Source organism: Miniopterus schreibersii (assembly GCF_964146895.1).
Source record: "Miniopterus schreibersii genome assembly, chromosome: 15".
In the NCBI taxonomy this organism is placed as follows: domain Eukaryota; kingdom Metazoa; phylum Chordata; class Mammalia; order Chiroptera; family Miniopteridae; genus Miniopterus; species Miniopterus schreibersii.
This window is the reverse complement of record NC_138115.1, coordinates 33,702,538-33,727,949: the sequence shown is the minus strand read 5'-3', so window position 1 is coordinate 33,727,949 and position 25,412 is coordinate 33,702,538. Positions and strand designations below refer to the sequence as shown.

General features: G+C 42.5%; 1 protein-coding gene across 1 annotated transcript in view; it reads right to left on the bottom strand.

Annotated features, from left to right (window-relative positions):
• The window catches only part of PLCL2 (phospholipase C like 2), a 143,365-nt gene extending 118,727 nt beyond the window's left edge, over positions 1–24,638 (bottom strand). The window contains exons 1-2 of the mRNA XM_081159843.1: positions 24,447–24,638; positions 23,608–24,158 (exon numbers count right to left, since the gene is read on the bottom strand). Of these exons, the coding sequence (XP_081015969.1) occupies positions 23,608–23,943 (336 nt within the window). The 5' untranslated portion in view covers positions 23,944–24,158; positions 24,447–24,638. The remainder of the gene's footprint in view (positions 1–23,607; positions 24,159–24,446) is intronic.
• Positions 24,639–25,412: the final 774 nt, after the last annotated feature.

Below are 25,412 nucleotides of genomic sequence, written 5' to 3'. Positions count from 1 at the left end.
AATAAAGATATATTTTAAAAATAAATTAAAAAATTTAAAAAAATAATAGACAATAAAGCATTGCATGCTTTGGTATACCTAATCCTGTGCTAAGTGCTGTAATACACCCATTCTCTTTGAATCAGCACAGTTCTTTATTGGAAGTATTATTATTATTATTATTATTATTATTATTGCCTTTTCAAAGATGAAAGAGCTATGCATAGAGAAGTTATGTAACTTGCCCAATAATAAGTGGCAGAGTTAGAATCGAAGCCCAGGTCCTTGCTATCAAGAAACAGTAAAAATCTGTATGTTAGGCGTGTACATTTTAAGTTATCACATCAAGAACTCAGCCCAAGAACATGAACATGGATAACAATTGTTTAAAGGTATTAGACAAAAACATAAAAATACTGATCTCTTCAACTGGCAAAATATTACTACTTTTACCCAAATTCAGCAGGTGGATAACACAAGCCCTTCTAGATACTCCTGGGACTCAGAAATAACCATGGTTTGCCCTTTGGGATGTCATCATCTATTAACATTACTTTTATAATAAAAAGGAAAAATGCAAAGAAGACTAAAATATACTGTTCCAAATATCTAGAAAGCTTAGAATCCACGAAGCTTATCACACATTACCATAATTTTCCAATTCAGACATTATCAGAAAATAAATGTTAAGTTGATACACTATCATCACATTTATATTAATTTTATCGTCATCTGAAAAACAAGCTATTTTTAAGCCCAGCATCAAAAATAATACTAAACCACAACCCGGGACACGCCTCAATCCTCAACATCTCGCTGAGGCTGCCTGCCCCCAGGAAACCCAGTGTCCATCATTCCACCACACAGGCTGTGCTACACCATTCACCCACCTTTGCTCATGCTGTTCCCTTTGCCTGGAAGTTCTCCACCAAGTAGTGGATGCCCTGCCCCAACCCCCCAACTGCTCTGAGTTTTAGTTGCCAGTAACTCTCAGCTCATCCTGAAATGTTATGTTCTCCTGACCACAGGCAAGGACTGATTGGCATGGGGGAAGATTAAAAGAGACTGAAGACACACATCAAACAATTCCAATATGTGGGACCTGATCTGAACCCTGAATTAAACAAACTATATATTTTTAAAGACAACTGGATACCTGAACACTGACTGGATATTTGATATTAAGGAACTATTGTTAATTTTTAGGTATAATAAAGATATTGTGGTTTGTAGAAATACACTTACGAATAATATGGTATGAGAAATTTGTTTTAAAATAGTACAGGATGAAAGTGGGTAGGAGTACAAATGAAACAAGGTTGGCCATGAGCTGCCTGGCCAGGTGGCTCAGTTGGTTGGAGTGTCATCCCATACACCAAAAGGTGGAGGATTTGATTCCTGATTAGGGCACATACCCAGGTTGTGGGTTCAGTCCCTGGTTGGGATGTGTATGAGAAGCAACCAATCAATTTTTCTCTCTCACATCGATGTTTCTCTCCCCGCCCCCATTCCTTCCTCTCTCTCGCAAAAAAAAAAAAAAAAAAAATCAATAGAAACACATCCTTGAGTGAGGGGGAGAAAAAAAGATTAGCCATGAGCTGAGCTGATAACTGTTGAAGCTGGTTGATGGGTAATAAGGGTTCATTATACCATTCTCTGTAATAGAGAAAACCCACAAAAGGAAGAGAGGGAATAAAATAAATATACAGTAGGAATCACAGTCTGAGAGTGCCAAAACAGCCCACAAAATTAAGTTTTCACTTGTATTTGTTTAAACATTACTTGGAATAAACACTGGAATTAATAGACATGATTAGAATTTTAAAAATGTAGTGACAACCCATTAGATGTGTTTTGAAATAAGTTGAATTGCAATAGATTAAGTGGCTTGATACTCATTTCTTTCATGCGGTCACTACGAAGGTAGGTAAAGAAATCGAAGGCCACGGCGCCTCAAATGGTAAGTTCAGACTCCTGCCATGTTGTAAGTCAGTACAAAGCAGTCACTCACACTTACTGACGGCTGTGCTCTATACGTGCGGCCTCAGTTAATTCTCACAGGAGTCCCATGAGGTCGATCCCATTAGTACACCTATTTTAGAGACGAGGAAACAAAGGCTAGCCAGGTGACCCCAGTCTGGATTTACACCCAAGCCAGCTCACCCAAAGCCTAAGCAATGAGCAACTCCTTTCAAAGCGGGGCTCTGTGGAACTGGCACCATCAACTCCCGAATGCCTCGTGGCTAACATCTGGCCAAAAGGTCACGCACCAGACTGGTATCACTAGGCTGCCTGTCTGGTAGTCACAGTCGTCACAGTGTTGCATTAAGCTGTACACTCTCTTTATAAAAAAATAAAAAAGCTGTCCACTTTTCCAGGATGCTCATGATCCATGTCACAAAATGACAGGATTGCTGGATGATATTCAGTCTTGTGAAGTTGGGTCTTTCCTTGGTGAAAAGCCTATGCAAGATCTAAATTCATAATCTAGGCCCCTTTAACCAACCAAGAAAGTAGCCATCTTTTTAGGCTATCATGAAAAACAGGAAAACTTAAAATTATAAACTGAGCCCGGCCCGGAGTGGCTCAGCGGTTAAGCGTCGACCTAGGATCCAGGCGATCGGGGTTCAATTCCCGGTCAGGGCACATGCCCAGGTTGCGGGCTGGGCAGCCGATCAATGACTCTCTCATCATTGATGTTTCTCTCTCTCTCTCTCCCTCTCCCTTCCTCTCTCTGAAATCAATAAAGATATATTTAAAAAGAAAATTATAAACTGACAACTTCTGAAAGTATAATGATTAGTAAAACCAAAATTTCAAAATTTCCTTTTATGGCACAGAGCTTAGATAAAATATATAAACAGAAAGGAGAATGGGCCGAAAACTAAACTAATTGGTCAAACTCATTTTCAAACAACAGCATGTGTGAATAATTCATCTGAGTTGCCAAAGAAAGGAAACAGGACTCAGAAGTTAAAAGGATGGTCTCTTCCTTCAACTCTGGGGAGCGGGGGGGACAGGACGACACCCTCCAAGTCACCATCAGCCTTCCCCAAGCCTGCAACCACACGGCTGTGTTTTAGACTGGGTGGAGCAGAGAGTAAATAAACATACTTTCTATTTTTAGCATGCTTTTCCTGGCCACTCTGAAATTTCCAAGTCACAAAATTATTGCCCGTTATCTTTACAAGTAGATTTATACTCAAAGAATTCAGAGAAAGCTCAGATTCAGGGGGAAACATATAGAAGTTCCTATAAAAGCTAATTTAGTTTAGAAAATAATTTATTATATGGAAAGTATTGTACAGTCACAAAATAACCTAGAAAGAATGCTTAAAATATTTCCCATTGCATATACTCAAAACAATAAATCTTCTCAAACTCTGTAGAATATAATTACTTATGTTAATATAGTAATTTTAAAAACTCAAACTTTATTAAAAATTTGAAAATGAATGTCTTGGCAAAATTAACAATACAATAGATCTAAACTGGAGGCATGATTTACATATTAACTGATGAAAAATTCTCTCCAAAATTTAAATTCACAGTATGCTCAACGACTTCTCTCAACTTTATTTGAGAATAATAGATTGGAAGTAAAACGAGCATATTTACTTATATGTCCCACTTCTTCCATATGTTTAAGAAAGAAAACCAGGGACAGATGAAACACACAAGCCCAATGTATCCACTGGACAGTAGGCACCCAATACTAGAGCCACAAAATTTTTAGGGGCCCACAAAACGTTTTAATTTCTTTTAAAATCAGAAGGAAACAAAGGACCTGTAGGTTGAATAAAATGTTTTAATCTATAATATTAATAGATTTGTCTTCATACCAACACAGTTGTAAAATATAACTTTTAATTTTTTATTTAAATAGAGAAAGAAACCCACAAACAGCAAAGGGCCTAGGCCCATAAAAGTCAAAATTCAGCCTTGTGACACATAAGTCCTTCCTGTCCTGGAAGCCTCTGTAGGTAGATCTGGATTGTTCCTCCATGCAGAAGATGGTTAGTGATGCCTTGGCCGGACCTGGAGAGTGATAGGCACCTGTCAGCAACTACTCCTCCATTTGCAGGGACCCCTCCCATCTCAGCCTCCTCCCTCCAGTCTCCCCCAAAGATAGGGGCACAGCACTAATAGGATCCCTGTATGCTGTCGATATTCTGAGGAAGCTTAAACAATAAGCTAGAGTTGCTGCAACAGCTCTGAATCAATTATTGGTTGTTTTTTAAATTTCCAATGCCAGGAAATCTGAAGAAAATTTCTCAGAAGCATATGCACATACCCACAAAATTTTGCATACAATTAATGCCATCACTGGAAATTCTCTTCCTTCACATAGAGGATTTTTGAATTTTGTAAATAATACTTCACAAATTCATTTCAGATGTGAAAATTAACTGGCTGCTTCTGAGAAAAACTGAAATAAATCTAAATAGTGCAGATAAAACAGAAGTGTACTATATACTAAAAGAAAATTTTCATTAGAAGGCAGATACTTTACTTTGATACTTAAGTTGAAATTGGGTCCTAGCATTTGACAGTCAATCAGCTTCGACTTCTAGTTTTTTTGATGATAAAAGACGAGTAGTGCCAAGTGCAATCATAGCCCTCTTTGCCAGCAGACTAGGATTGGTTGTGTGAAGACGTGTGACAGTCCCCTAAACCTCTTGCAGTTCCATTCACTGTACATCACTCCCTATGCCCACACCCCCAGGGCCTTCTGTAGTGAGGATAGCACCACTGATGCTCTGTGTGTCATGGAGAGGATTCAGTCTACATTCTGTGTAAGGCTTCAGGACAAAAATAACCTTCAGAAGCGTTCTGCAGTTTTTCCTGGAGTCTACAGGCTTCTGCCTATGAAGCGGCTGTCACGGCTGTGTCACTGCCTCTGGCCAGCAGACGTACCTGGTTATCTGCTTCCAGGCTGTGCTTCCAGGGTGGCGTCTGGGCAAAAGGACTCCTGGTTTTCCAGCTGCACCCATCACGGTGATGGCAAAGCCTTGAACTGTAAGATGGACTTCACTCAAAGGGCCAGATCACTGCCAAATAAGCCAACCCATCAGGAAGCTCCTCTTCATGAAAACTAGGTCTTCCCTTTCTTAAAACACACAAACCTGTCTCACACACATTCTTCTCACATTTGTCCTCAGTGTTAACCAAATGAAATCCACAGTCTGCTCCCATTTTTTTAATCAAGATCTCTTTCAATGGTTAAGGAGTGAAAGTCATGGCCACGATCCTCACCAAATTAACCAATGTTTTTTAGGATTACTGGCTGGCAGACTTGACAAGACTGAGCAGGGACACAGAAAACCACAAGTTCCCAGGACATATGGGACTTCTATCACCTAGGCAGGGAAGCCAGATTAGCAGCCCCCGTCCAGATGCTCCCTCTTTCCAGGATCAAGGTTTTCTTCCCATCACAGTTGTACATTTCAAAGACAGCCATGGCCTCTGCCCTTTCCAAAGACAGATCACAAAAGACGAAGTCTCTGAAATTCTACACACATAGCAGATGAAAACCATCGGTGGTTGTGATGAAGAATGCCAACGGCTCACCCAGGTGCAGGCTGGAGGGACCTGTCCTGCCAAAATCTGCTTTAAAGTATTAGAAGAAACATCAGCAGCCTCGAGTGTGCAGGGCCATGTTAGATAAACTCCAATTCTTTCCTTCTGTACTCAGCCACAGAACCAGCCTGGCCACGTCCCAGAAATAAAGCTTCCTGGTGTCCCTGCCTGCAGGTGTGGCATCTCCCACCTGGTCATATGGTACACAGCCTGACTCTTCGCAGCTCTGTCCCCTCTCGGGCTGGCACCCACTGCTGGGCACACCAGAACGCCTACTAATTCTACACTTTCATTGGCAAGGACTTTGCCATACAGGCAGCACAGGGGTTTCGTGTCTCACTATATTCAGTGACAAAAGTAAAATTAAAGGGCCAGAGCTCCAATGTACTTAGTCTAGCAATTTCCAATACAGGGAGAGCTGGCTGTCCGTGATCATGGGACAGGACAGTCCTGCTTTAGTGCCTATCGGCGGGGAACTAAGCTAATTCCGTAATGTGAAGGTCACTCCAAAGGTGACTTCCAGACCGTGCATACTATCATTCCACCCCACATTCCAAAGTAACAGGAGAGGAATCAATGAGGAAAATATTATAAATCCCAGATCCCAGAGTAACAACTACTGTCCTAGTCTAAAGGTGATTAGACTCCAAACTGAAACCTTAGAAGAAAACAAATTCTTCATGTAACACCACCCCTTTTCAAAATGCTTTAAAATTGTCCCTCTCTGGCTCACAAATACACCTATTCCTAACACTTTCCCTGTAAGAAACAACTGCTTCTGAACCAGACACCAATTAAATTTGCTTTGCTAGTTTAAGTGAACCAATGCACGGCAAATAAGAGACTCTCAAACATTAACGGAGGTTGAGGGCAGAGGCATATGAATACCTAGTTACTTGCACGATTCCCTCTAAACCATTTTAGACTGAACATTATAGAGAAAGTTATACTTAAGAGTTAAATCATTTTAATTCAATTCAGCCCATGTTCTTGCTATACAAATCATGCACTTACCAACATATGTTAGAACTGACCATTTCTTTAAATAAAAATTTAAAAAAAGGTAAGTGCAAGCATTTTTCTTATGAAAAAAGAGCTTGCAATAATTTCTTAAGCTTCCCAACTCCTTTAAAAAAATACTCTCTTTTACCCAGACTGATTCTTTGACCAGAAAGAAAGCAGAATGGATGGTGGTGCCATGTGCCAAACTACATAGCTCCAGAAAAGGACCAGATGGAGGGTGGGAGCCAGATAAGAAGGGGAGGTTGGATTCAAACACGCTGCAGTGGGATATGCAGTGACATGCTAGACTCCAGCTAGAGGAATGCTGAGTAGACAGCTGTATCTTGGGCTCAAAGGACAAACCTGAGCTAGAGACATCCGTTGAGACTCACGCGCGAATACCTAGTTAATTGCAGGTATGGCTGTGGAAAAGCTGCCCAAGATGAGGCCTGGAATAGGGAATGAGGCCTATGAACCGCATGGCATGGTGAGCGCTGATGACCTTCACTGGTGGGAGAAGGTTGAGAGGAAAACAGAGGGAAAGGAAATGGAGCAGATCAGGGAGGACAGGTCTCAAGGCAAAGGCTGAGAGGTTCCTCTACGAAGCAAGAGACAAAACCGTATGCTAAGGATGGTGGGGAAGGAGTGACAGGATGCACATGCACAGGTTTCCTTGCCAAGAGTTACCCATTTGTGTGGGCACTGCCACCCAGAGTCAGGGATGCAGGCTTGGAGCAGAGAGTGGAGTCTTTGTCTCTGCAAAGCTCCCTGGCTCAGAGGAGGGCAGTCTGTAACCCTGTCCTCAGCAGCACCCGCTTCAGCCTGGGCCACACGGCCACGGGGAAAGGACTGCTGCAAACAGATGGCTCGACACAGCCCCCACATTCTAGAGAGTCCTTGGTCATCCAGGAGCAGCACCTTGAAAGCAACAGGTGGCCTTCAGAGTGGCAGGGAGCAACACTGTTGCTTTCCTGGAATGACAAATATGTCTGACTTGCTAAATAAATTTAGTGCACAAATACAACTTTTTTTTAACTTCAAGGACGTACAGATGGTCTGCCTTATCACAATAAGCAGCGAAGCAGTTAATTTTTCTAGGGCCAGAGCTGAATGTTCAAGGCATTATACTTCAGTTCCTTTCACAGCAGAAAAACAACTCTTCAGCTTCTCAACCAGCCAAACAATTCACCACCTCAAATGGGTGCTGCCCTGAAATTACCTTCTGATGACGCTGGGTTTCTATTTTTGTGTCTCGTTAATTAAGTGGGTGAGGAATGAAGTACCACCTTCTCAATTTACACGTATAACATGTGTGAAGATACCGGAGTAGCAGGGATAGTGACAGGAAGACTGGGTTCCTGTGCTCCAAAGCTCTACCTTGCTAATGTTTTGTGTGACCATGTGTAATTTTGTACACGTGGCCCTCAACATTTTATTTCATATAAAAAGGGGCCACCAATGATGTCCACAGCAGGAGACAACTGTGAGAGTAAGCTGAGTTGTTAAAAGCCCCTTCTAGAGATTAAAGAACTATGCAAATATGAGGTGTGATTAGCACACAAAGGACTTCCCCACTTTTTTTTGGTTATGAGTATTGGTACCACCATTTTATGTTTTCACAACATCTTGCTTTAGGAGTTTTAAACTCCTTTCAAAACATTAGGAGGAATACCCTCATAAAATGAGTAGCTCCACATATAGCTTTATTTCCATTTTTAGGGAATACGGTGGGCTATAAAGAGTTTGATATTCTTACAAGTCAAAATACAAGCTAGACATAAAGTTCGGATCTGTCTTCAACTGGATACTCCATGAGAAAAAATAAATAAAGTGTAATTTCATTCATTAAAAATGTTATCTTTTCAAATCCACTGGAAAATATTAAGAATACTCAAATGACTATATGAAATTATTTCCTTAAGATACTTCCTGAATTCTCTGAATTTTTACCTTGGCCCAGGAGAAAATGAGGGTTATTTGCTTCAGTATCACAGTCACCGCTTCCTCCTAACAAAACCTTTCAAGGTACTGAGATGAAGACCTCGGTGGCTCTCTCCTGGTGCCAACCCACCGGCTCTCAATGCTGGGAAACGGTAACAATGGTGGACTGGGGGAGATGTACAGGGCCTGGAGTTGAGCGTTTCAATTAGAAATGGTAAGCAAACCAAAGCCTGAGTGTACCAGATTAAAAACATGAAACCAAAACATGATATTCAAATAAGGTGGAGCAGGGAGTATTGAAAATATTTTAAATCATGAATGATAAGAGAGGGGGGAAAAATCAAATGTGAACTTTAAAATAAGACAATTTTTTGTTGGAGTTCTTTGGAGAAAAGAGCAAGTAATTTAATAGATTTATGAGCAACCTTACAGGAACAGCACAGATCTTTCTCATGTAAAGAACTGAATCAACAGTAAAATCGCAGAAACAGAATCATTCAGACAAACAGGTCATCCCAAGATCTATGTAAGTTTCACTTACCACATCGGTCATGCAAAAAATACTCACCCAGGTGCCCAAAAGAAATAAGAAACACGGCAGACAGGCACTCACATACTCTTACACCAAAAAGAGAAGAAAGCGGAGACCTCTCAAAATTTAACATTTCAATCAAGCAGAGGCACAAACCCGAAATCAGAGCCCAAAACTCTTGGCTTGCAGTTTCTGGTCTCCACAGGCCAGCTCCCTGACCGCTGGAACTGGAGTCCACGTCTCAGGCTTGAACCTCTGCAGAGGAACTCAGGGAAGTCAGCCTCCCTGCTTACTCGAGGCCTTTTTGTTGCTGAAGTTTGTTTTTTTTAATTAACTTTACTGGGGTAACATTGGTTAATAACACTATATAAATTTCAGGTGTACAATTTTATTTATTTATTTATTTCCATCACCATTTACCCCGTGCCCTCCTCCACCTCCACCCCCCACTCCCCCACCACAATCACCATCCTGTTGTCCATGCCCGTGAGTTCTCTCTCTTTTATTTTCTTTTTTGCTCAACCCCTCCACCTCCACTCCCCTCAGAGCTGTCTGCCTGCTCTCTACCTATGAGTCTGTCTCTATTTTGGTTGGTAGTTCAGTTTGTTCATTAGATTCCACATATGAGTGAAATCGTATGGTACCTGTCTTTCTCTGACTAGCTTATTTCACTTAGCGTAATGTTCTCCAGGTCCATCCATGCTATTGCAAAGGGTAAAATTTTCTTCCTTTTTACAGCATAGTAGTATTCCATTGTGTAAATGTACCACAGCTTTGTTATCTACTTATCTAGTGATGAATAGTGATGGACACTTGGGCTGCTTGCAAATCTTGGCTACTGTAAATAACGCTGCAATGAACATGACCCCACTGGTCTGCTCTGCTCAGATACAGCAGAAAAGCCTAAGGCTAGATCAACAGTCCTCTTTATGTATGAAATTGGCCCTCTGTGAATGTAGTGCTTGACTGTTCCTCTCACCCTTGAGATGTTCCATTCTATTCAGCTCTTACATCCATAAGCCAGGCTGACCTGTGTGCTGCTGTTTGCACAGTGGCAACAGCTCCATGACATGTCTTGGAGCCAAGCTTCAATCCACCATTAAAGTGAATTTGCCACTGGAGTTCTGTTGTGGAGGGCATCTCCTCAACAGCAAGAGGGGCAGAGTACCCCAAAGCCAACTGTATCTTTCCTTACACCCCTGCTCTCCTCTCTACCACCTTTAAAGCACAGCCTCCTAATCAGTGTGCCCCAGTGTGCCCTGGAGCACCACTGTGTGCCACCAGTGGATTAGAGACTGGTCAAGATAGTGATCCCTGCAACCTCCCACCTTCCACCTACCCCTGCCCTCTCCATAAGGGGTGAGGCCTCTGGCCACAAGCAATCTCTTCAAACTCAGCTGTATAATTGTATCATTTTCTATCTGTAGCTTGGTGTAGAAAAGATAGGAAGAGTTCTTTTGCAGCATAAGTAGTGGAACTAATGGCCCCTGGTGTTTCTAGGAATGGTAGACCTGAGAGTTGCCAAATTCTATCTGGGGACAGATGCTTTTTCATGCCCTGTTACTTTGGTGACATCTTCTAAGCCATATTCCTCGTTTTACCTTGCAACCAGTAATGAGGAGGACAGCAATGTAAATGCACTGAGATCAGGATACTGTGACAGAGAGGACACTTCCCTTCTACTTCTAAGTAAGGTGCCCAGAAGAGCACTATGTGTCTTATTTCTCCCACTTTGTTTCACTTTCTTACTTCCATACCTCTCAGGGGAGCATTCATCAATGGCAGCTATTCTTTGGGACAAGGGGCTATTTAACTATTTAAAAATATTCTTCAACAATACTTTCTTCCTTAACAAAGACAGGTAAGAAGAACTGCCTAATTATGCTGTAGAAAAGGAAACCTCTCTGATTTTTTACTTGGTCAATACCACTGAGTACTAAATTTTCACAAAATGATTGTAGAATTTCTCCCCCAAATAATATTAAAGTTCACCATGCCTCACAATGACAAATAAATTAAACTACCTATTAAGATACATGTATTACATAAGGGTCCCAATCACAATCAGGAAGGTTTGAGAACACTTTTTTGCTGATAAATTGTGGGTACTCCTTCAGCTCCAGAGACTGGAATCTCCAAACGCAGCCTTCCCACAAGACCATGTCCCTTCCTCAGCACCTACCTAGAATAAGAGGACATAAGCTTCTCTGCTGGAAGATCCCCCCATGTTAATTTGGAAAACAAAAAAAAACTGACCTAAAAGAATAAACATGAACATTGCAAATAAATTGAGGAGAAAAGAGTACATGCCAAGTAACTAAGACTAGGAACAAGCAACACTGGTATTTGCAGCCAATAAAATATTTTTATAGATGCTTTGGGAGTTCAACGGTCATTCCTCCTGACCACAAGGGTCTGTGTGGCAAGAGGAAAATGCTGTACAGCATTCAGAAAGTAGACATTCATTCACCCAAAGGTCACGGCATACCATCCCCGACTGTCAGCCCACTACAGAGTGGTACTGATACATCATGCAGTGGTTCTCTTGCTCTCAGCATAAATTACCTGTATAAACCAATTTGTGCCTGGCCAGTGTCGATTTATAATCATCTTTGAGTAAATAGCATTTCTGCTACATGCTGCCACCTGAGCACAAATGAGGTGGTTAAAGGAAATGTGAGGACTTGATTCAGCAAAGTTTGAAGTATAAATCTCCTCTTTCTAGAAAGAGTGCTCACACCTCAGTAAAATTAGTTCTTTCTAAAATATACTCTTCATGGGAAAGTTCTCCCTCCGTGATGCATGACATCATGAACACACAGATGTCTTTTCTCTGCTAGGGATGGCAAAGAGCCAAGAGATGGACCAGGAGATAGTGACTGCACAGTGATAATTAATCTAGGTAGGTTAAGGCTCCAAATTACCAACCCAGGGCCCTTTTGATAACTGGAACAACATATTCCTTTACCTGGATCAAAAATGCATTCTTATGGTACAATGATTAATACACAGGGCATACCATCATTTTCACATATGAAATCTGTTTCTCCAATTTGACTAAGAAAATTTTCCTCTTCATCAGTATTTTCTATCCCCTCATTAAAAGAGCAACTCAGCTAAGCCTTGAAGGAAAAGTCCCACTGAGGCAGCTGAAAGTTCACCCCAACCTCCTGCACCCCACCAGCCACAGGATCACCAATCGTCACCTGCAGGATTTTGAAGCTGCTTGTTCTGTGTTCTCTAACAGAGTTGAATGGGGCAGTCAAAGATCCAACATGTGAGAAAGGTTTCATAGCTGTTCTTAATCCTGGTTACACCTTAAAAATCTCTGTTAGGAAATCCGCGGAAATTCTGATTTAATTAGGCTGGAGTGGATCTGCCCATTAGTATGTTTTCGAATCCAGTCAATTCCAGTGTGTCCTAAAATGACCCATTTGAAGATCTGCTGTTTCCCCTGGAGAATGAATATTTAGATAGGACAAGGTGAGTGCTGAGTAGAGCTATAACACTATGGCTGACCTCCTGGGATCTTAGGTAGACTGTTACTCAGCAGTAATCCAATAACTCTTGTTTTTGTCTACAGACCTGGATACTGGTTTCTATTTTAACTGCTTTTGAGACCAAAAAGGGCTATCTAGAAAACTGTCATGCAGAGAGCAGGTGCTCCACAAATGAGTGGTTCTCCAAGTTTTGTATGAGCAGCACACTTTTTAATATTAAACCCTTTGAGTGCACCTGAAGAGATTAAAACTCTCAAAACTACACCAAAACAAATCATAAAAACTGCCAGCAATCATGACAAGTGTACGATGACTCCAATGACCAACACACCCTTCACTACTGTGTCAACTTACAATCCAGGCTCAGTGTTCTCAATATACTCCAAGACAGACACTGTCTTCCTGCTACTCCAGCCAGCTGCCCCTCTCTCCACCACTCTTCACACCATCACTCAGCTCAGACTTGATCAGGTCTCACCACGGCACAGGTGCTCCACTGCAGCTAAAAGGTGTTTCACATGTTTGTGAAAGTTTCTTTAGTTTAACTGTTTTTGAACTTTATATAAATGAAATCATACAATATGTATTTTCTGTGGCTGGTTTCTTTCCCTCAACATTATGCTTAAGAGGCTAGAGTGGTACATGTAGCAGTCATCTGCTCTTCTTGTTGTTTTTCTTTATAGTCTTCCATTGTATGATATACTATTTTAAAAGATAGGCATTTGGCTGTTTCCAGTTTGGGGCTGTTACAGTTAATGCTACTATAGGCATTCTTGTACATATTTTTTAATATACAACTGAACTAATATTTATTGGGTATTATACCTAGTAAGAAAGTGTGGTACAAGGATAGGTAAACAGACCGATGTAACAAAATAGATTCCAGAAACAGACCCACACATATATCACTTGATTTATGACAAAGGGCCAATGTAGTGCAGTGGGGAGAAATGATATTTTCAAATAAATCATGCTGAATTAATTAATTGGAAATGTATGAAAAGAAAATCTTGATCCCTACCTCACATCATACACAAAATAGTTTCCAGATAGACTGTAGATATAAGTGTGGAAAAAAGGGTTCTAGAAGTTAAATCAATAAATATTTTTCATGGTCTCAAGCTAAGTAAAGATATCTTAAACAGGACACAAAAATAACCATAAAAGAACTGTTGCTAATTAGAGTTCACTAAAATTAAGAATTATTGGTTATTAAGAGATATCTATTAAGATGTGTGTGTGTCTCAAAAAGACATACAAGAAAATATAAATAAGTCCTACAAATGAATTTGAAATAAATAAAAACACTTTTTCAAAAGGGGAAAAAGTCTTGAACAAGCATTTTACAAAGAAGAATATCCAAATGACCAAGAAAACATATGAAAAGGTGCTCAACATCATTAACCTTCAGGGCAATTCAACCTAACAGCCACAGTAAGGTTCGCGTACATAACCATCACAAATGGTTACAATTAAAAAACAATACCAAGTATTAGTAAGCATTAGAGAAACTATAATTCATTTAACCAGGTGGGTGTGTAAATTGGTTTAACCAGTTAGAAACACATGATAATATTTACTAAAGCTCAATATATACATATCTTAAGACATAGCAACTCTATTATTATTTTTATTTTTAATATATAGAAAAACACTTTTGGGAATATACATAAACCAAAGAAAGCTTTGAAAGAGCATAAGATCTCTTTCAACAAATCATCAAAAATTCCAAACATAAACACATCCTTAAAATTGATGTTACATCAGGAATTCTATTAGTTTCAATATGAAAACATCTGAATAATTCTACTGGTATTTAATATTATCCATTAGTATGGATCGATAGAAATAAAAATCTAAGCAACTTGCTGTATTTCCTTCGAGAATAAACATTAAGCTATATTAACTATGTGAAAAATTACATCTACTATGCCCACAGGATATCAGAGCTTAGAAGGAAGATGGAAAATAAAAGGTATCAGGAAACCATATGGAGAGAGTCATACAGCTTGTGATTCTAATGGTAGCTGCAAACGAGGTCACTTACCCCTCTGTGGCCACACTAATTGGTCAAGAGCAACAGAGGCTTCATCAGCAATGTCATAAAAAGCAGCCTACTCCTTCCTGGGCATTTTCAACGTAGAGAGCAGACACCTGCTACCCATCAGTCTTTCGCCTGTCAACCTTCCACTACATTATTTGATTTGCTCTTAATCTTTACTATTTATAAACAGAGTCTTCAGAGTATATGAATGCACAAGTATAGCACATGTACCCATGAAGCTATCTATAGCAAAAAACAAGTTCTCAAATACAGCTCTTCAGAAGACCACATCTTGTTCTATTAATACTCACATACTGCAGTATTACATAACTATTTTTTCAATTCTGTTACACTAATATGCAAATAAATGAACTCATCCATAGCGAGGAGCTAAATGTACTAATCAGTATGGCCTTGTGTATATCTAATTACAAAAGCATTTTACATGATTTCTTTCTGTTCTAAAAATCCCAGAATCTACATCATTAGTCACTTTTAAATCCAGCTGCTTAGTTCTGGGGTGTTGTTAATATCTGCTCTTTTCAAATCAGTGCACTTTGCATACTCCAAGAAGATACCTGAATGCTAATGTCATAGTCATGTGCTATGGTATTAACCTATTTTATTATATTGTAATTAATTACTTGACAATTCCAAAGGCATAATAAGGATGGATACTATGAGAAAAAGCTCATCTATAAACAAATTGTTACTAATTATTATCTGCTTTAGCTTCCAGGACCCTAAAAAGTATATAACTGTAAATCAAGTTTTTGTTAAAAAAAGAAACAGAAATGGAAAATGACACACACGCCCTAAAAAGTTTTCAAATCAACCTAGTGAGAGTGGGGAGGAAATGGACCAAACTCCGGTGTGAGGATCAGACGGAAACGGCGGGGAGGACTATGGCCATGGCACTCTGTCAACTAGGCACATGCCTGGCTTCATCCCAAGGTCCAGCCCCAAAAGGTCACACTTTCCTAATTAAAAATCAGTCATCTACTTTAGGACTGGTAGAAACTGCTGAGATCAGGGAGCCAGAATGGCTTGGGCAAGTCGGACCGAAAGGAAAAGGTCAAAGACACATCTCGGAAGATGAAGCAGAAAGAAGGTGCAGGAGAGGTTCCAAGGTGGGCATCCAGGTCGATCACGCTTGGTCTGGGTGCTGACTGCCTCCTACAGGCTCTGAGGCCTTGCTTGGAAATACCCGAACTCTGAAGAGTGGGTTTCCTTGTCTGTAAAAAGGGAATGATTACGTCTCCTTGCAGGCTGTGGTGTGACTTGTGTGAAATGATGCATGCAAAGCATTTCTTAGTAACTCTTCCACACGCAATCCTTGAGTTGCAATACAAGGTAGAATTTCTACCATTATATGACAAAATGTGCTTAGGGATTAAAGACCTACAACTCTGCCTATATTCCTTATTTATTTTCTTTTTTTATTACTAATTCTAAAGCACTCCCAGTGAGTATCTTTTGACAATCCAATGTTAATGACAATAAAAGTTTAAGTAATTCAGTTCCTTAAAAATAAACAAAACCAAAAGAAAGCAAAAAACTATAATCACTTAAAGAAACCGAATACTAGAAAGTAAATTAAACGCTTTAACAAACAGTAAAGCTCTTTCGCCATGCTTTATAAACTTTGATAGAACATAAATCAAAATAAATTTTCAAAGGTCTACTCTTATTTCAGAGGCACCAAAGGGGGATAGATCATTTATATCAACATGTTGCAAAACAATTCTGGAACCAACCAAATTCCTGGATCCAACTTTAAATGAAGGTATTTCCTTCCGTTTGATTGTTTCCAAAATTATGTCCATGACATAAATTTCTTCTTTGAAGTACACAGCCCAGTGAGTTTTAAATTCCAATCGAAACCAGTGGGAGTTATGTCTAAATAACATCATCAAACTCCTAAAATAAGCTCTATCACTTATATAAGCATGTCCACTTATTCATCCATCACACATTTATTCAACAAGCATATACTTAAATACCTGCTTTCTACAAGACACGAAACTAGGTGCTTTCATAAACTGAAGGTGAGTAAGAAGGAAACAGGGCTGTACAGAGATACAGGCAGAGTGGTGGTTGGAAGGCAGAGAAGGAAACAGTTCATTCTGAGAGGTGGTTAACTGAGGAAGACCCTGAAGGTGGCCGAGAGAGGAAAGCATCCCAAACAGAAAGGGGAGAAACAGACGTCAAGGCTAAGTTTAGGTATGGAGAGCAGTCTCACGACCCACCCCCCACCCCCAGGTTGTATCAAAGGGTTTGTAAAAAGCAGGTAAGTAGGGTGGCTATATTATTTATATCCAAACCGGGATGCCTTTGAGAGTGAAAGAAGGCGCTATTAATAATTTTGTCAGGAAGGTATAAATCTGGACTGCCTGGGCAAATCAAGACACGTGTGTGCTTGGCTCAATGAAACTGATGTTCAACAGCCTCTGACCATTTAGCTGAGGCCATTTAGACATGTGCACAGCTGTCTTAGGCTTCAGATTTAGAAAGGCATCAAAACAAATAATTCTTTTTTTTTAATATATCTTTATTGATTTCAGAGAGAGGGAGGGAGAGGGAAAGAGAAACACCAATGATGAGAGTCATTGATGGGCTGCCTCCTGCACACCCCCAACTGGGGATCGAGCCCACAACCCGGGCTTGTGCCCTGACCAGGAATCATACCGTGATCTCCTGGGTCATAGGTTGATGCTCAACTGCTGAGCCAGGCTAAAACAAGTAATTCTTGAAAGCATCTTTAGAAAATGCCTGAGAAATTTCTCTGGATACCTCCTGCATATTTCAAGACAAAACTTCCAAAGTGAGCAAGGCAACGTTAGTGATCTCCAACTCGAATGGAGCTAAATGAGCTTGCATATCTCAGGATAAACTCTAAATAAGAGAAACTGAAAATCAAAACACAAACAAACATACTAGGTACTGCTGATTGAGAGTTTATGACGTGCCACACACTGCTCTGAATATTTCACTCACATCATCTCATTTCATCCTTGCAAAAGGCTCTGAGGGAGGATTTCACTCTCTGTTTTAGAGAAAGGGCAACTAGACACAGACTTAAATATGTTGCTAAAGGCCACACAGAAAGGAAGAGAGGGAGCCAGAACCTAATCCAAGTACCTAACTCCACATTCTCTGTTTTTCCCACCAGTGCTCTGCCTCCTGAATAATCCAGACACCAACATGTGGCCTGAGTGCAGCTAAGACCCCAGAGTACAGCCTAGCTGAGATTATTAGCTAGAAGACATTTTGCCTAATTATTCCTGCCATATGAACGAGCGCTGGTCGCCAGCAGGGCACCTAGCCACCTGCTCTCCTCTGCCACTTGGAAGTAGGCAGGTGCCAAGTGTCCTGCCAGCAGCCTGGACCATTCGCACAATCGTCACTGATGTTCAGTGTAATTAATTATATACTTTGAGCATCCTAAAGCTATGAAATTATTCTGACACAAGGAAAACAGGTACTGCTGAGACTTCCCTGGGGGCTCTGACTTGAGTTTGAGTCACTACTAATACTCTATGCCAAGCACAACCCTCTTAATTCATTATTATTATCGGTAGGAACACAATTTCAGATCCTGTGGCCCACAGGTAAAAATATAATTGAATGTTCTCTGAAATACAGAACCTCATTAATATAAAATAAAAAGGGAGTTAAATTAATCCAGAGGTCTGGCAGATGAGTAAGTAATGACAACCAAAACTTAATAAGGAAGAGAGCATCTATTCTTGGACATACATGTATAAGTCTGAAGAGAAAATATGAATGTTCACATCTCATTTACGTCTGCATTTAGGCTGTAAACACTGCCCTATTCTGATCAATACTGAGGCATGGGTAATTTAAGCATTAAAAGAAAAAGAATAAAAGAACAGTCTAGTTTAGATCCCTCGCAGAGCACACAGAATTATAAAAGGAACTGAACTGATTCTGGGAGAGCATTCTAAGAAAAGAGCTTGAGTGGCTGCGATCGGCAACTAAAAAAATAAACCATTTTCTGTCAGGTGTCTATTTGGATTTGAAGAAAAACAACACAAATCAAACGTAACTGTTTGGAGGAAAGGCTGGAAAACTGGGAAGGGAAAAAGTAAAAGGGGGCAAGTACTTTTTGGGTATGAACTTTAGTACCCCCTGAGTACTTTTGAAAACTGAATTCTGACCAAAGCTCTCTGGGGGGCTGAGAGATGCAACCATGCCTGGCCTTTCAACAGTTACCTTGTGCGGCCTAAAATGCATTAGTACAAAGTGAAGTGGAGAGTTGCTGATTGGCCATTGGGTTTTTCTGACCTCCAAGGTCCAGGCTGCCTATCAATCCAGACAAATTCACTTTGTGAGCCTGTTACTGTTTGTTTAATATTTATGATATGCCCATAAGTTTTCTGGGCATGTGGTTGTCTTTTCCCCCATTCAAGAAAAAAATGTCTGAAGTCAAATGCTGATAGTATATTTATGATCCAATTCAAAATACAGTTACTGAGTGCTTATTGTCTATGCACAACTGATAAATACAGCCCAGCTTTGCCTGCAAGGAGTCTAGTTTATTTAAGCCATGGGCCAATATAATATCCATATGCACATTTTTATTGTTTTGTTTAAATATGTATAATAAATCCAAAAAGCCTACTTACTGCCCACCTTGGGGTGCTCAGCATTAAGACATAGGGATATATGTTGGCATAAAGGTAATAAAGGTGCTTCTCCTACACAGCATGATACTATGATAATGACAATAATAATATTTAGAAAAATAAGGGTTACCACCTTGGGCAAGGTCACCACTGGTTCCAGTGAAGCTGGTGGCTCTGGTCAAGCAGCCACAACAGGTGATGAAACAGCTGCCTGGTTATATTATCTGTCAACCTCTTCTGCCAGCAGAAATAGAGATTCTTTTTTCCCCTCCAATGTCCCCTACATTTAAAGGGGAAAATCAAATCCAGTGTTCCAAATTACCATGACTACCTTAATTATACAAAAAATTTAAAACAGCCAGTGTAATTTGGGAGGTAGCAGAGTGCGGCTGTACCCAAGTGGGGTACATCAATCAGCTCCACCACCTCAGCCAAGTGGTTAACCTCTCTGAACTCTGGTTTTTCTTCAGCCTGTGTGATTGGTACAGGACCAAGTCTGAGAATTACAGTGAGCACTTTTCATGTGTTTCACATGTAGTAAGTGCTTAATAAATGGTAGCTGCTGTTATTACTTTTAAATACCAAAATAATGCAATTGCTATATTTCCTACTTATTAAAAAAGCACCTAAGATCAAAGGTTGCCACGGTCTGGGGGTTGGGAGAGGGGAAGACTACAAAGGGACGGAATTTTTTGAAGTGATGGAACTGTTCCATATCTTGATTGTGGTGGTGATTACATGACTGTGTGTCTGTCAAATCTCATAGACCTGGACACCAACAGAAGTGAATTTTACTTTATGCAAATTATACCACATTTTAGAAAGTACCAACTAAGGGCTACCCGTTTGGGACCCCTCTTGCTGCAGTGGGAGCATTTGTCTCTCCTTCATTAAACTTTTGCTTTCGCTTAAAAAAAAAAAAAGTACCAACTAAAATATTCAATTAGTTTTTATTAAAATAAACAATCCAAATATATAGACATTTTAACTTCATTTATATTGAAAATTAAAAAGAAATCTAAGGTCTAAAATGCTACTTCACATTCTTAGACCAAACTCCCAAGTTAAAGGATTGAGCTATTTGTAAAAAAAAAAAAAAATGTTATCTGAACAATTAACCAAATTAACTGTTTCAAAATAAAGTGTGCGTTTTATTGAATGGTGTGATGTAATATGAAGAGAAAATGAAAGTAATGTTTTCGTTTACTAGATTATTTAAGAAGACAAACATAATGGCTCCTTTCCTAAAAGTCTAGTAATGGGCCTCTGTAAATAATCTAAAAAGTCTAACACTATTTTCAATAAGCTAAGTAAAAGTAGAAAAGTATGGTGATAAGTTCCATGACTTATTTATCTTCTCAAGGTATTTATAAAAGGTTCTACAAGGCTGCTTACTCTGAATTTTCATCAACACTGTTACCATAACCAATGGGCTCTTTCAGTATAGATCTGTGCATCTATTTTGGCAGAAATGTAGTTTGACAACAACTTCTTATTCCACACCATATTTACAAGACAGATGGAGTTAAAAGAAATGATTTTAAATTAAGAATATAGTTCTGGTGAGCCCACAGTATATTTCTGCATATGTCCTGCACCTCAGCAATTGTCTCCTTTCTCTGCCTACTGCTCATCCCATTTAGGCTGTTATTTCTCACTTTGACTTGGAGATCCCCACCTGAGAGGGCCGTCAAGGGTGTAATGAAAATGGAAGCTAGGAAACAGGCATAGCTCACAAGCCTGACATTTCAACTAATGCAATCCCATAAATTCTAGTCTCTGCTCTGTAGATAGTATTTACTCCTGCCATTTTCTCCCGCCCCCAATTATCACCTTGCTTACTAATCCACTTCCGCCTCTACTATTCCATCACCTGACTACATTCATCCCTTATATTCAAAAAGAACATAAGAAAACCCAGGAAGGGTGTCACTATTGATTTTTTTACATGCACTTTTGCTGAGCTTTTTATTATTTTTTAACAAAAGTGAAATATAATGTCTGCCATTCATGCGACAAAAATGTATATGCATTATTCATTGCTATATGAAATTTTGATGTTAAAATAAAAGACCTCTTTATTCTGTTAGGATATTGTCTTGATGCTTTTATGTCTTTAGAAAATACCACACTAAATTTCTAAAATCTTGATTCTTCAAGGCACCAATTCAAAGGGAAACATGCCAACTAGTTACCTACTTAATTATAGGATAATCCATTTCTATAATCCAGGTTTGATCAACTTTCAACACTACTTCCATAGTTTTAAGGGATGTTTAAGGAAAGGCAAAGTGAAAATAGAGACAAGAAAAAGCAGTCAGTCGAGTCATCTTAGGAGGTATAAGTCAATAAATAAAATATGAGACGAGTAAATTCAAAATAACCCATTTTAGAAATTAAGCAAACTTAACAGAGAAATCATGTACTTCCTTAACATTCTGCCATTCATTCAGGAAGCAATCTATTGAGACCTTACTATATTCCTGTCATTGGGTATCTAGAAATACAATTGTGAAAAAGAAGCCAACTGCCTTCATTAGAAAAAAATGACAAAGAAATCTTTGAAAGTTTGACAATTTAAAAAAACCAGTGATTTCTGAATAATTAATCATTTTCCCATGTTCTAGACTCTTCAATAAAGAAATGACATCTACTGACAAGTTCTCAATCCCACATATCAGAAATATTGGCAAACAGTCCCTCCCAATCTCCCAAGAATGTAAAATTAAAACAGATGCTGTAATAATTACGTTACACTGTGAATCCCACGATAAACACCAATAAAGTTTGAATTTTTGAAAACTTAAAAACAGGCCCCTCCAGAAAACTGGGGGTGAGGAGTTAACATTAAGTAGGCTGGTATCTTCTCTGGAATTTTCACCTCAAATTTCATTAATACCACAGTGCAAAATCCCCATAAATCTCTGGTCACCAATAAAAACAGATATGACACAGAACTCTGTCAATAGGGTCGATTATCATGCAGAGTTGGAAGCAACTTACATGGAAACATAAGGCACAGAGTAAAAGAAAATATGAGTCACTAAAAGCTAGGTATGCAGCAAAAATATACTTTCCTGTCCTTAGTTAAACTTGAAACGCCTGCTGCAGATAGTTATTACACTTGAGCTTTAAGCCCTTCAATTGTGCCCTTGCCCAGACATAAACTGTGCAAACAGATGACAAAGCGAAAAGCAGTTTCACAACTGCCTGTTACACAGAGTGGCAAGGTGGTATATTTCACTAGATTACTGCATGTGATAACACCATCCGACACACTGTACTCAGAGGGTATCTGTAGGTCCAATTAAATTTCAAGTACCACCAGTGCCAACGATCTTCACTGTGGCCCATTCTGCCCTCCTTCCCACCAGTCATCAGCCATAGGAAGGGTGGGTGCAGCCCCGTGAATGTGCTTTGCTGCCACTCACTGCCCTTGGTAACCCCTTGATTTTCAGAAAGCAACGTTTTCATATTTGCTCCAAACTTGAGCAGAATGAGCTAGTCTTGCCTAAGGCTCTGCTCTTCTTAGCTCATCAACTTTTTTTTTTTTTCACTTCATGTCACCAGAAATATTTTTACACTGCAGACCAAAATGTAATATTAGAATGAAACAACCACAAACTCGGGAGTTCCTAATGTTACGTCTTGAGCTTAAAATACACAAAACAATCGCTGACTTTTTCTGCTAAATATCACAATGCAAACGATAGCAAAAACCAAGCAAACTGCCCAAAAGAACTGCCACAGAACTGAAGGCCAGCCTACTGCAGCAAGAAAGACTAAATCGTGCAGTACTATCATCTCTCAGAGGTTCTGAGCCTAAGAAAGCGGAAATCTGCATAGATGTTCAGAACCCTGCTCCATGTCTCCGTGTGCCTGAATGACCAGAGAGACTTTGCAGCCTCGAAGTATAACCGTTTGCAAAAGGCAACCATACACAGATCAGAAGAAACCCATTAAATAATCTGTTCACCCCCTAGGGTTTTTAAGACATTTTTTTACAATCACTAACTGTCTTGAACATCAATAGAAACCCTACAGGGAATCTGTCACCAGCCCAGGCTACCACAGAACATGCCCTACACCCAGCCAGGTACAGGCCGTGATTCCAGGCCAATCCTGGGAGAGGTGACAGTCCCAAGTTCAACTGGGAACGTCTGCTCTCGGCCTCCCCTGCACATGAAGGAACACCTCTCCAATCCTCCCAAATGCATTTGCATCTAACCCTGCTCAGCCATCGCAGGCACCCGTGCACCAGCGGTTCCCGTTAGCCACGGGCTCCTCTTGCACCCCCTCCTTCCTCCACCACTTCCCTCTCGAAGGAACAGCCCCCAAGGGCGGCGCAGGGTGGGCGCTGAGCGCCGGTCTCCCACCTACCTTGATGATGCTGCTCCGGCGGGGCAGGCCGCCCGGTTTGTTTTCCCGGGGGAGGGGGCAGGCGGCCGGGCTGGGGGTCGGGGTGAGCGCCCCGCCGTGGGGTCCCCTGGCGGGGCTGGCCCGGGCTTCGTCCCCGGACACGCCGAGGCTGCAGTCTCCGTTGGAAACCCCGCCGCTGTCACAGCCCCCCAGCCCGTGGCGGAGGCGACCTCCCCCGCCGCCGCCGCCGCCGCCTTCCCCAGCTCCGGCTTTCGGGGCGCCCTTGGTGCCGAGGGCCGGGCCCGGGGAGGTGGGCAGGGCCCCGCCGGCGGCGCCCCCCCGACCGCACTCCGCCATGGGCGCCCCGCGACCCGCCAGCACAAAGCCGCGTCCCCGCGTCCCCGCCGCCGCCTCGGGCCGCCGCGCGGCCCCTCCTCCTCGCCTCCTCCCGCCGCCGCCGCCTCGGCCGCTTCTTCCGCTTTTTTTTTTTTTTTTTAATTTAGATGTGATGTTTGTTTGGAGCTCGCCTCGCGCACCGTGCAAGTCGTGGCGGCGGAATGGTGGAAATATTCCTGCAGGGGAGAGAGGAGAGAGACACAAGTCAGCCCCGGCGGCGGCGGAGCCGGGCTCCCGGCACCTGGGGAAGGAAAACACGCCCCGGCACACGCGCCGCGCGGGCGCCAAAAATAACCCGCGCGGCTGGGCGCCCACCCCGGGGCCCCGGCACCCACCCCAAGGTAACGGGGCGCCCAGCTCGGCGGCTCGCGGCGTCCTCCCCGGGGGCTCGGGGCACCCACCCCGCAGACCGGAGCACCCACCACGCGGGAACCGGGCGCCCTGCGCCGGAGTCGGGCGCCCACCTCGGGTTTAATGCCCGGGGAAGGCGCAGGCGACCCGACGCGCTCTGGCCACGCGGAGGCGCCTTCCGAGGGTCTCGCTGCCCCGCGCGGACGGGAAGCCACGCGGGTCTCCCCGGATCCCAACTCCCCAAGGCGGTCGCGTGCCGGCCCCCCGCGTCCCCCGGGGTCCCGCGGAGGCCCGAGGCGCCGAGGGGAAGCGCGCGGCGGGCGGCGGCGATCGGGCGGTGACAGTCGCGGAGGGGCCGGGGGAGCCCAGACCCGCTCGCCCCCGCCCGCGGCTGCCTCCTCCGGGCTCGGCGCTGCCCCCTACAGGCCGCGGGGACCCACCCGGCAGCCCCGACCCACCGCGAGCCTCCCGGGCTTCCGCTGGAGGTCGCCGCCGTCGCGGTGGGGCCGGCTCGTCCGGCCCCGGGCACCCGCAGCCGAGCGGACCGAGACGGTTGGCGGCGACGGGCCCGGACACCCCCCGGCCCCCTAGAGAGAGCTGCGGCAACTGCCAATCACCCGCCGGCGCCCCGCGGGGCCCCAGCCGCGCAGGCCCCGGGCCAGGAGCGGGGTCCCTGGGCTCCCGGGCTCGGCCGCCGCGTCTCCCTCCTGCGCCCAGCCCCGCGCGCCCGGCGCGTGCCCCTCCCGCCCAGCCTGGGAAAAAGCCCGCCCGACGTTCCCCTCTGGGCTTCCCCAGGGGGGCAGAGCCAAGTCACATACAGAAACCAATTCGTCCCCTTAGGCTCCTGAACTGTAAATGGGTTCAGCTGGTTTCAAAGATGACCGGGCGGCACCGGGGCAAAGGCGAGAGGCGAGCGGCAGGGGACTTCGCAGGGCCTGCGGGTGCCCAGCCGCCCCACGGGGATTTGTCACCGACGCCCCTCCCTCCTAGGGTCCTTCCAGATCCCGCTGCCAGGGATGTCGGCTGGTTCAGCCCTCTTAGGGAGCCGCCCTAGGTCAGGCTCTTTGGGGGGCAGGATA